The 12,925-nt window shown below is 44.0% G+C and overlaps 1 protein-coding gene across 3 annotated transcripts in view; it reads left to right on the forward strand.

Annotated features, from left to right (window-relative positions):
* KTN1 (kinectin 1) overlaps positions 1–12,925 on the forward strand; it is a 131,093-nt gene that overhangs the window by 48,264 nt on the left and 69,904 nt on the right. For all 3 annotated transcript variants that reach the window (XM_066629795.1, XM_066629788.1, XM_066629780.1), the window contains exons 5-9: positions 2,643–2,773; positions 5,263–5,379; positions 6,405–6,545; positions 7,549–7,655; positions 9,295–9,427. In XM_066629795.1, the coding sequence (XP_066485892.1) occupies positions 2,643–2,773; positions 5,263–5,379; positions 6,405–6,545; positions 7,549–7,655; positions 9,295–9,427 (629 nt within the window). The remainder of the gene's footprint in view (positions 1–2,642; positions 2,774–5,262; positions 5,380–6,404; positions 6,546–7,548; positions 7,656–9,294; positions 9,428–12,925) is intronic.

Consider the following 12,925-nt stretch of genomic DNA (forward strand, 5'->3'; position numbering starts at 1 on the left):
ATAATAGGGGTTGGTGCCTTGTACTGGGGAGCAAAGAAATGTGGTCGGTGTAGTAAGGTTCTGGGAACCTCTTTTTCCCAAGTTTGTCTTGCATGGCTATATAGGAAAACATGTAGACTGATAGGCAGTTTCTTGTGAATGGGTAGGAAATAGAGGGAATCTTTATGGGACTTCTAGTAATTGATCTATATGTGATGCTACCCCAGCTGAGTTCTTCCTGATGTGCCACCCCCAACTCTGTAAAGTCTCATCACTGCTACATCTAGTTATTTCAAATTCTGTAGCTGTGAGGAACAAAGCAATTGCTGGTAGAAAAATTGAAACCAGAAACTATTCTAGAAACATGTTTTGGTGGAAGTGATAAGCATAGAGACTGAAGGCAGCCCTGTATGGTGTGATTTGCCATGGGACACACTGGTGTTAACACCACAGCGTGGTAGTGGGAGGGCAAGACAATGTGGAAGTAACAAGCATGCACTTATATCTTTTGGCACCCATTCACAGCATAATGCCATTTCCTCAAATCCTTTTCTAAAACCCTCTTGTTTGGTGAAGGCACTAGTGCAGGGGTCTTCAAACCCTGGCCCGGGGGCCAGATGCAGCCCACAGCAAGCCTCTTTCCGGCTCGCGGCCAACCTCTTGTCCCCTGAAAGCCTCTGGCTCACTCAGCGGAACATGACCAGAACTGTGCTCTGATTGTGTCTGGAGGGTGTTCTGAGGACCAGAGAGGTTGAATGAATGAGCCCATTCATTCATTTATTCACTCATTTAAGTTCCATCTCTTATTTATTTAAATTTTATATTTAAATTTTTTTCCCGACCCTCCGCACCATGCCAGATATTTGATGCGGCCCTCTGGCCAAAACGTTTGCAGACCCCTGCTCTAGTGTAACACCTTAGTCCCCTCTCTCTGCTGTAACTGAGATCTGCTCCAAATATGCAGCTATTCATGGGAGAGGCACTTGGCAAAACACTAATGGATGTCTCACAGATAAGGAAATCCAAAAGGTTTTTTGCATCTGAACATGTGCCGATTCCGTCGGAAGTCCATTTCCATGACAGATTTTGCACATATGCTTTTGGGCCTATGGGCTTCAGTTAAGTATGTTTGATATTGCATATGGTCCCCCTGTTTCCATATTCCTTCCCTTCTGTTTTTCCTTATGCCTGTCTAGATTGTAAGCACCTTGGGGTAGTGCTCATTCCGTGTTGTGTACATTTTAAAGTGCTATATAAATAGATTATAAGTTCTGAAGCAGTGGTCATGAGGTAAACAATAGATTCTGAGATTGGGCAAAAGGCACCTTGCTAATGTTTGCAGAAAGTAACTGCTGCCTCCACTTTCCCCTGGTTCCTATAGTGCAGCTGTCCTGTTTAATTTTATCTGTGGAAGCCTGTCACTTGTTCACACTCATCCCATCTTGACAACTTCATAATCTGTAACCTTATTCACATGTAGCTAATTCTTTTCCTGGGTCACCTGGGATTTGCCCACCCAAATTAGAAACACTCCCCTTCCTTAGTATGTAGTAAGCTCCTTGGGGGCATCAGCAGAAGGTTTTCCTATATTTATTGGAGCCTCTGAGGTCACTGCTTTTGTGTTTAGCCTTCTCCCTCTCTAATCAGAATCTGTTACTGCATTGCTTTGATGTTTGTTTTGACCAGATCCTATAGATGATCTCTGAAGCCACTTTCTGCTGAGTCAGTCCATTGGTTGTCTGACTTGGTGGCTCTCTGAGATTTCAGATGAATTTTTCCCAACTCAGACTTGGAGGTGCCTGAGTTTGGACCTGGCACCTTCTGTATATGCTCTGCAATGGAGCTACTACTTCTCCCCAGGCCTATTTCCTTAAGGTTTCATACAGATGCCTCAAATTAGGGGTGCTGTTTGTGGCTGTTGTGTTTCAGGTGTGCCTGACTTCAACATTCCCTTGGGTCATTGTGTTATACAGTCAGTAGTATGGGGGCTAGAACTGTCCCTCACAGTTGGTCAGGTTATATACCAGGTGGTGTTGCCTAGCACTAATAGCTGTGGCGTACACATGCTCTGATAGCATAAGGTTGTCATTGTGAATGTGGGACTTGATGAACAAATGTGCTTTCTGAAAGAGCCCCTCCAGAGCTTGTTTGGCAACCATCTTTTTCCTTTCTTGAGATGGCAATTATCTTAACATCTGAAAGTGAGTTTTGTGGAAATGCTTATGGGTGTCTTCTGGGTGTTTTGCACTTTCAAAGGAATGCCATTAGCAAAATGTTCTAACGTACTGAAATCTGGCAGGGTTGGAAGCACATAAAGTTGTTTCAGGACATCAGATTTAGTTGTAGTTGCCAGGAGGTAAACTGCTATTCTGAACTTGTTGAATGCAGGGCTCTGTCACTTACAGCAGCAGATATTTCCCAGACTAGATTATTGTTGTTGGACCCAGAAAACAATTTTTAAAAAGAGCACATTTGTAAAACATTGTTGTGATAGGCACCTTACCCCCTTGTCCTGCAACCAGTCTTTTGTATCTGTTATTCAGAACTGTTGATCAGGTGTGATGGCATTTTTATACATCCTCCTGCCTGCTTTCTTGGCTTTTTCTGTCATGGAAAGTATTATGCACATGTGCCTTAAATGCTGCTGCTGTGTTTAATTGTAGAAAATGCGGAGGTGAAATTTAAGGACTTTCTGGTGGCTATGAAAAACATGCTGTTTACAGAAGATGAGGCCTTATGTGTGGTGGAGCTGCTGAAGGAGAAGTCAAATGTGATCCAGGATGTTCTGCAGAAGGTAAGTCCTACTTTGTGATGGCAGTTGGAAAGAAGTACGGTCCAGCAAGTCTAATATTGAGGCCCACACTTTTGGGGTAAGGAGCAAGGGGCTGTTTCTGAAATGGGTTGGAAAAGGAGATGCAATTCTTGCACTGTGTACTACTACTATGACACTGGTATCAGACAGAGTGTCTCCACAGCTATTTTGTTCTGGAGGCTCCCACCTCTTATAGAACTGGAATGTATACAAAAAGAAAGCTACAGGTTCCAGCCTTGTTAAACACTGATTTTTTAATACACAGATTTGACTCAACATGAATGGCCACTGCAAATGAGAAGGAATGTGCTGATCCCTGGAGAAGGGGAAAAATGCATCCCTTTAAAATCAGTTTAAAAAACTGAACCATCCTTTAACAATAGCCTCCTTAATGTGAAGGGGGGGCAGCTGACCATCAATCCTTCTCTCCAGGAGACCCCTCCCTTCCCCCTGAGCATGTGAAAGAAAGGTGATCACTTTGCATTGGTGAAGGGGAGGGGCCGAGTGAAGTGCCTTTCTTTCTAAGTCTTGGAGCATGACTGATTGAGGGACTGTCTTCTTAATGACTCTTATCTTATTATCACAAAGGTCAGCAAGGCTGTTTTTAAGTCACTGGAGCAAAGAAACTTTGTTTTTAAAATTGATTTGCTATAGTGCGTTTTTTGTGTGTGCTTGGAACAGAACCCAGGCGAACAATGAGGCTCAACCTGTACTGTGAAATCATCAGACAGAATAGATTGGGTATTGTCTGTATCTCTCTCCTCCATCACCTCTGCCCCCTCTTTTGACTCCACAGTTTCCACTTTCTGTTATTCCATGTTTTGTACTTCTGACATGTTTGTTCCCTTCTCTAACAAGTGGGAAACCGTGGCCTCCGAGCAGCCCGCTTGGAGGCAGGCTGTGCAGCATGGCTTTTCCCAGTTTGAAGAGACACTTGGCCAACAGTCAGAGGCAAAGAGGCAAAGAAGGAAGGCCCATAGCCAGGGAGACAGACCAGGGACAGACTGCACTTGCTCCCAGTGTGGAAGGGATTGTCATTCCCGAATTGGCCTTTTCAGCCACAGTAGACGCTGTTCCAGAACCACCATTCAGAGTGCGATACCATAGTCTTTCGAGACTGAAGGTTGCCTACATAAGCCTACATCTGCCCTTCTCATCTCTGGTTTCCTCCATCTACCACATTGCTTTGTTCATACTATTTTGCAGCTGAATGCCTCTGGAGAACCAAAGAACGAACTGATGGCATCCATTGTACACTTACTCTCCTCTCCTTTTCATCTGCCATACATATGCCAAATACTTTATAGCTCTGTAATCCACATGAAACTCTTGAAATCTTAAGCACTTATTCTTTGTTTTTCATGTTTTCCTGAGGTGAATGTACTGTCAGAATCACCACGAGAGGTCACGAAGGGTCCTGGAGGCTTGAAGCCCCCTCTGTGAGCCTTTCCAGTGATCAGAGCCCAGTGCAATAGCAGGGAGGCTCACAGAGGGGGCTCTGAGCATCCAGGAGGCTTCATGGCCCCCCCAGCTATCTTTAAATACCCCTAGGTCACCATGGCACCACAATCACTGCAGCACAGTTGGGGCACATCCCCCCCTGCTCCTGCAATAACTTAAAGGGCTCCGAACTTTCTTGGAGGAGTTTGGAACCATTGGTTTAGCCCAGGGCTTTTCAGACTGGGACGTTGCAACCGCAGCTTTGAAAGGGAAAGCGGAGCGATCACGCTCTACTTCTGCTTTAGTGGAGGTGGAGCGCGATTGCTCTGCTTTCCCTTTCAAAGCTGTGGGGAGCCCTGCAGATGTTCGTGCAGGGCTCCCTGCACCTCTGGGAGGCTGCAGGAGTAAACTTACCCAAACCTTTGCAGCCCCCCTGAGCGACGCGATCCTGGGATTCAAACTCCCTGAGAGTTTGAAAAATGTTGGTCTAGCCCCTTAAGCCTACCTGCTACAAAGCCCAAGGATGTATACTTGAAATAGTTACACATTCTTCCCCCATTTTACCCTGCTCCTCCCACTGTCTTTGTGACTATTTTTAGGTTCTGAATCCCTCTTGTCGGGGGGGACGGGACGGACTTGTTCTCTTGTCAAGTACTGTGTACATAAGTGGTGCCATAGTAGTATAATTATTACTTATTAATCGTCTTAATAAATTCAATTAACTTAAGAATTGTTCAGGTGATTTCCTGCATCATAATTTTAGCAACAGTTATGGTACTCAGGATATGTTGGGCCACCTACGATAACATGTCTTTTTTCATCATACATTGTTCCATAGGGGCTTGTGTGCTTCATTTTTGGTGCCTGTTTGCCGACACTGGTTTTTTCTAGTTGATTAGAAATTTTTTTTTAAATAATTCCTCTCCTTATTCTATTCCAATATGTTTTCAGTCAATTGGCTGTCATAATACTTAGCCCTTACAAAGTTGCCTCACACTGGTCATCTTCTTGCCTTTAATATTTTGTTTTAGGCTAATAAAGGAGACTCAGCTGCAGCTCTGCATCAGCTGCAAGAAAAGGACAAACTGATTGTGGCAATGAAGGAGGAAGCTGCAGTTGCAAAGGAGCAGTGCAAACAGCTTTCACAGGTACAGTGGCTCCCAGGAAGCATGCATTCTGTCCTTTGCTACCCCATTCTGTATCCAGCTGTTATTAATCAATACCCTTGCCTTTTATGATTTAAGCACCCTGGTGCATACCCTTAACTTTTCTGCTTCCATATTCTTGTATAGCTCTGTCTTGACCTTTCCTCCCCAAGCTATCTTCATCTGAATACCCAAAGGTCTGTTGCTCTCCAAAGTGCCTCTTCTTTTATCACCCTGTACTTGTATGAAATTTACTTACTTACCGAATCAGACCTCTGATCCATCTAGCTTAGTAGTATTTATCTGTAATGACTGGCTGCAGCTCTCCAGGGTCTCAGACTAGGTTCTTCTCCAACTCTTCTGTCTGTGTGCAAAGCATGTGTTCTCACTTAACTATGGTTCCTCCCCTCTGACTCCTGGAGGGCTTCTCTTAGTACACATACACATATATGATGCAATATTTCACTCTTTCCCTCTGCACATCCAGTCTTCTATAGTCCAAGCGTTCTTAGTTCCAAGCGTTCTATAGTCCAGTCTCCTGTAGTCCAAGCATTCTCAAACTGTACGTTGTGATGCCAGGGGATGTTGTGAGGCACTGTTGTGAGGCACTTCCTGGAGCATTTGGACCACCAGCTGGCCAGCAGTGAGACTTTATGGGACACTACAAACAGCAGTAGGAGGCTAAGTCTGGCAAGTTGAGCTCCTGTGTGTGGTTTTAGCATGTTTCGCATGCTGGAAAAAGTCTTACCACCCACCCTGAGCCTGTAACTTCCATTTCTTGTGCGATCTTTAACCCCAGAAGTGAGTGGCGATGATGTCATCATCAGTTGCTTCCAGGAGCTGTGCACTTTATTTGCAGCACACTGAATGCACTGTAGGACACTGAAGATAGGGAAGCATTGCCTTAGTCTTTCTCCCCAACTGAAATGAAGGTTGTGAACTTACATTGGTGAATCAGCATTTGTTCAGCCTTGGTATTTATTGAAACATGTTTGTAAAAGCATGGCATCATTTTGATTTTGTTTTAGGAGCTAGTTACAGAGAAAGAAAGAAGCAGCTTGGTTGCAGCAAAGATGAGGGAGAGAATTGGCACATTGGAAAAGGAGCATGGAGTTTTTCAAAATAAGATCCATGTAGGCTACCAGGAAACTCAGCAGATGAAGATGAAGGTAAGAAACTTCTGCTTGGACACTCAGGTACTTTCAGTCAAGATCAGTAATTTGGCACAATAGAAAGGCACATTCCAACTTGCCTTTCTCACAACTTCTGACTTTTCACCAGGAATTGCTCAGAGACTTACCAGTCAGTTTATGTAGTCTTAAGGGCTGGAGTGTTGAATTCATCTTTAAGTAAAGCCAAACCAAAATGCTTACACTGCAAAGTTCTTTGCTCTTAATCAAAACCTTGCTTGTATGGCATATAGGCCTGGCTGTGTCTCAGGTGATTGTCAGAGTCAGTGCCACTTTGAGTTAAAGCCTTGATCTTCCCCATCTCAGGTTCCTGAGTCATCTGTAATCTGCTAGAAAGTGTGGGGAAATAATTCTTCCTCCCCCTTTCTTATCACAAGTGAGTGGGAAGGCCAGGATTGTTGGTCTTTTGCTTGCCCTCCTGCTCACCTGCAGTGATCAAGGCCTTGATTTCCATTTTCTGACCTACAGATGGCATGCTGTGGGTGGGGGAGGGGATAAGCAAACCAGAAGTTGCCAAAACTATGTTTTGAGGTTCTCAGGTCATCCTAAATACAATTAGGATTGCTAAGAAGCTTTTTTCAGATTGGGCCAGACTATCAGTAAGTGCTTGACTGTAGATTTTAAGCTTTGCAGTCTTCCCACATTTTTTTGGTGTACATTATTTCTCAGCTCCTGTTCAAAAGAAATGAAACGAGAAAGGACCTACCATTCTGTGATATAACTTGTGCTGTAGATGAACCAGATCCCAGACTCAAGCTCTGGACTTTTCCAGTTAAACAGTTTTGGGAAACACATATGGAAAATGCCTCTGCTTTAAGAGTTTGGGAAACCATTGCCAGTCAGTGAAGAGAATACTGAACTGGCTGAACCAATGGTCTGGCTCAATATAAGGCAATTTTCTAGTTGAAAAATAGAAGCTGTGCACCTGTCCTTGAAGGCTTCAGAAACTGAGTTATTTATTCCTCCCATCTACTTTTTCTAGTTCCAGCAACTTCGTGAGCAGATGGAGGCAGAGATAAATCGTTTGAAGCAGGAGAACGGTATCCTGAGAGATGCTGTCAGTACTTCCAGCAACCAGATGGAAAGCAAGTACGCTATTGGAGATTTCACTGAAACATCAGTTTTATGTGTGTTCATCGTGTAATTATGACGACTCTGGAAGCTCTTGGCTATAAACCAGTTCAGTGCTAGAACAATTTCTTCTAGCAGGTTGTGTATTGTAGTTGGTGCTTGGCCTTGCAGCAGGTGGACTCAGTGCAGTGCGCTGTGGATTTAAAAGCCAATAAGAAAAAAGTACTTACTGCAACATTCATGGGCCATAAAATGAGCGTGTGTCAGCTGATCCCTGGCAAGTAGAATAGTATTTCGAATTCTTTGCTTAGTGTAGATCCTACCTCTGTCTTCCATTTACTCACTCAAAATAAAGAGAAAATCAGTCTGCCATGGGACCTGCAGAAACTAGCTTTCAGTACAGACTCTGTTCTAATTCTCCTTTGGTTTCAGTCTGCCAGCACTTAAGGCAAATCTGCGTGTGAGTCCCTCTGGGGTTCACTTTGAACAGGAAGTTCAGGAGAACCCCTCCTACCACTAAGTAGGTCTCATAGTGCTGATCACTGTGGTAACTGGTGCCTCAAAGAAGCTTGAACAGTAAGGCCTAACAGACTTCATTCTGTAGTCTGTTCTCTCCATCCTGACCAAACTTGGCAATAGAGGTGGAACTAACACTGAAGGCAAGGATAGCTCTTGCTGATGTGTTGTGTAAGGTCAGAGAAAGTATAAGCCATGAACACAGAGGAAAATCTGTAATTATAATCCAGCCTTCCCCCTTCTGTGAGCAGTTGCCTACACTATCTCCTAACTTAATTACTGACTAGCACTGTAATAGTTTGAACGTTCCCTCACTCTGGTCTGAGCTTCAGTTTTACCACTGTATCGCTATATACTATACCCAGGCATGTGTCCTTCTATTTTCTTGACTTGAAAATTTGACTTTTGAGGAATGATTTTTTTCAGGGGTGGTTTTTCTCCTTTAAAAGAAAAAGAAAAGGAGGAGCAATTTGATATGTAGATTGAAGTGCACATGTGCACACACACAAAATGGCCTCACTTTTTGGTTACATCTACAGTTACAATACTCACTGTTGTGGAGTGGAGTGTAAACAAACTTTGTTTACATAAAAGCAAAACTTTTCTAAAAGCTTCATTTAATTTTGTGTTCCTAACATTTTGAATTTAATTTTTTTGTTGTATCTGGAATTGGGTTCTTAAAAGAAAAGGGATTGCCTAGCGGTGTTCGTGGGGGTTCTGTTCTAGAGCCCCGCACATGGATATTGAGATTCCTGGATACGGAGGTCCACCTTTTAAAGCTCTTTAAAAAAAAATAAAAGGCATGCCAAAATCGTGTTGCCTACCTTTGCACAGTCAAACCATGCCATTTCCCAGCCTCTTGAGCTTTTTTTTTTTTAGCAGTACAAGACACACTTCCTGGTTTGCAGAGGTTTCTTGCTCCTCTTATCACTGCAGAATGCATTGTGATGGCATCTGTGGTGAGTTCAGTCCATGGATGCTGAACCCACAGATACTGTGGGTCCACTGCAGTGTTAGGTGGCTATTCCTCTGTGATTAAAATATTGTTTCTCACAGTTTCCAGGGCAGCTGCCTGACCTCTGAGATGTGAATGTGCTGTTTACACACTGCTAGCTGTAACAATGGGTATTCTTTTTTCTAGGCAGTCTTCAGAGCTTAACAAGCTGCGTCAGGATTGTGCCAGGCTTGTGAATGATTTGACAGAGAAGAGTAACAAACTGCAGCAGGAGGAACTCCTGAAGAAGAATGCAGAACAAGCTGTCAATCAACTAAAGGTAAACCATCTTGTCTTACGCAGTTGCAGTAAACCCTTTGTCACATAACTGCACATTGGAGATGTGCAAAGCACCGCAGTTGGCAAGAGGATAACATGTCTTGAGTATGGTTTCTTATGCCTTGTTTTAGCTCTGCATATAAATGAATTTAAATATTTATCTAGATATCTTTATTCTGCCCTTTGGTCCCCAAGGCAGCTCCTAGTTTCATAATCTGGAGGCTGCAACTAAAAAGCTCCCTGTGTCTCTCCTTGCCCCATACATTTGAACGCTAGGGAATGTGAAGCAAGCCCTCCAAAGCTGAGCAGTTTTGTATGGAGAGAGATGGTTCCTCAAATAACCAGGTCCCAAACTGTTCAGGGCTTTAAAGGTGATCATCAACACCTTGAATTGAGCCTGGAGACAAACTAGTGATCAATGCAGATGGTACAGATTGGGAGTTCTGTAGGCATGGGCTCTAGTAAAGAGATGTTTCTGAATGCTTTTCAAGGGTAGTACTGCATACAATGCATTATGGTTCTAGATCTCCTTTCAGTGGAAATTGCGTAGTCTGCACATCATCTGAAGTTGTGCAAAGATGCTGCAGGTCACACTAGCCACATGACAGTCTAGGAACACCCCCAGACTGTGAACCTGATCTCTGAAGGGGAAGAGAGTGCTTTCCCGTTCAGAACAGGCTGTACAGCCAAATCAGGTCAGCTTTCGTACTGACCAGTAACACCTCTGTCTTGTCTAGATTAAGCATCATTAGCCTATGTTCAATCCATCACTGAATTCAGACACTAATTCAGCTTCTCCATTACCTTCCTTGAGTTAGATGGATATGAGAGGCAGAGCTGGATGTCATCAGCATACTGGTGACACCTCTGTCCAAACTTCTCTCCTAGTATTGAACAGCATGGAAGGAAGAATGGAACATTGAGAGACTCCATAGTTGACCAATGGGTCAATGTGAAAACTTCAGCACTCCTTTCTAGGTAGTATTGGATCCACTGTGAAACAGTAACAGTACCCACAGTCTGGAGAGTTGGCCCCAAAAAATGTCACAGTTGATAGTATCAAACCTGCTGAGAGGTCCATATACGTTCCTTCTGTCCAGTTCCCACATCCAGAAAATTCCATCATTCAGGAATGCCTGAAACTGTGTTGCCACCACCTCCTTGAACACCTTGTCAGCAAAATGTGAACTTGGAGACAGACCAATTGTAATCTAGAATGGGTTGGATCTGGCAAGTGCTTCTTTAGTGATTTGCTTCAGAGCACTTTGTGTCATGCTCCGAGGAAGCATTTGCTACTTTCACCATCTCAGAAGCGACCCAGGGCCTAAAGGCACCCCGGTGCTGGATGATGCAGTGACATCACCTTGCTGCATTATGTGTCGTCCCTATGCTTGACACCCTCCCCTGCTTCTGGAATGAATCTGTTTTAGAGCCAAATAGAAGCGAGGGCGAGCAGGCCCACCTTTGCAGTGCTCACCACCTTATATGACAAGCACTGCATACACACCCTGTGGAGAACCTGGGAAACACCTGGAGTGCTGTGGAGGGGGATGGGCCACTCCAGTGCCCCACTGGATGCCACCAGCCTCCTGGACACCCGCCAGTGGCCTGGCACCCTCCCCATTCTCTCTTTTCATACACCACTGCAGCATCTTGTTGATGTAGTGTCCTCTGGCTTTCCTAGGAAGCCAAGGAAGGCCAGGTGTTGAAAGGACACATGGTAGAATGCAGACTTCCAAGCAACCAATCACATTCTCAGGCTGAAAAAATTGTCCAATAAAACAGAACAAATGGGTATCACATTGGAATTTACAGGCCCTTCTCAATTTATGCAGTGGTTACGTTCCTGGAAAATTGTGCATATATTAAAAATGTGTTAATTGAATCTCCTTTCCCCTTTAAAAAAAATGGGATTGGTATAGGTTAGAGCAGTGTTTCTCAAACTGTGGGTTGGGACCCACTAGGTGGGTCATGAGCCAATTTCAGGTGGGTCCCCATTCATTTCAATATTTTATTTTTAATATATTAGACTTGATGCTACCATAGTAGGTGACTGCATTTGGGGAAATGTTACAGACCTGTACTTTTAACAAGATACTATGTACATATTTTAACAATGATAGTACATGAGACTTACTCATGGATAAGTGTGGGAAGAATTGCAGCCTAGGATTGCTGAAAAATTCCTGCTTGATGACGTCACTCCTGGTCATGACATCACTTCCGGTGGGTCCTGACAGATTCGGACCGATAAAAAGTGGTTCCTGGTATTAATGTGTGAGAACCACTGGGTTAGAGGAATTTACACTCTCACCGTTTGGTGACTTCTGCTTGCCCAAGGTGGCATGGGAGAAGATTGAGGAGGGAGGCGAGTGGGAGTGGCTACATAAGAAGAAGCCCCACGAGTGTTGATGACTGAAAAAGCAATGAGAAAAACAAAGATACTGGGAAGGAAGTTGAGAAAGTGTTAAGTGGCAGAACTTATTCCCAGGATCCCTTTCAGTTTCCTTGAGGGAAAAAACCCATTTACTGCTTCTTCATATCTTTAACATTGCAAGAGCAACCACATAGGTTGCTGCCCCCTCTCTCAGAGCGAGTGGTAAAAGTCTTTTTCCACTTGGAAGTCTCTCTTTGCTGCCTTCCCCAGCATTCACCTCCAAGCACCAGCATGTGCTCCAGCCCTTACCACCAAAGCAGAAGGAATTTAATAAGAGTCACAACCACCTCAGAAGCTCTGTGAATGCATTTTCTTTGTTCTGGCTTTTGAGGAGACTGCCCTACCCCCCCCAGCTACCAGTGCTCATTAGCAACTAATTAGCAGCTGATTGACAGCATTTCAGAAAGGAGCCAGCATATAAATTTGTAAATTGTTTTAAAAACATGTCAATTAGGACTGTGTTAATCAAGAGCTGCCTGTACACTCAATAAGGAATCCAAGCCAGAATGAATGCAAGTGAAAGTGCCTTGCATATGTGACACAGTGGCCCACTGAGGGTTCTTACCCCTTCCTCCTTGAAGGCCTTGAGGTAAAATACATAGAACTGCTTGGAAAAGCTTAACCAGATGGCCTTTGTGCTGACACAGTGGAGGTTGTAGTGAAATAGGATTTTTCTGCCGCGGACTATGCTCTGATATGAACTCTAGTCTATACAGTTGAACTTGTTGCAAGTCTTCTTTCTACATTGCTTTATTATCTCAGCTATTCTTTGTATCTTAGAAAACTCGGAAGCATTGGCCTTACCTGAAAGAGAGAGGGGACTTAGGAGCTGCCTGGATAATTCCCTCATTCTAGGAGTCAACCAGGGCTGGGATAATGCTGTCAGTAGAAAATGCCCCCCCCCAGCAGTCAGGAATTCATCTAGATCCAACTGTTCCTGGGTCCAGGCCATTTTAATAGCCATAAGAACAGCCCCACTGGATCAGCCCCATCTAGTCCAACTTCCTGTATCTCAAAGCTGCCCCACCAAATGCCCCAGGGAGCACACTTGATAACAAGAGA

Source organism: Tiliqua scincoides, chromosome 1 (genome assembly GCF_035046505.1).
Source record: "Tiliqua scincoides isolate rTilSci1 chromosome 1, rTilSci1.hap2, whole genome shotgun sequence".
Classification (NCBI taxonomy): domain Eukaryota; kingdom Metazoa; phylum Chordata; class Lepidosauria; order Squamata; family Scincidae; genus Tiliqua; species Tiliqua scincoides.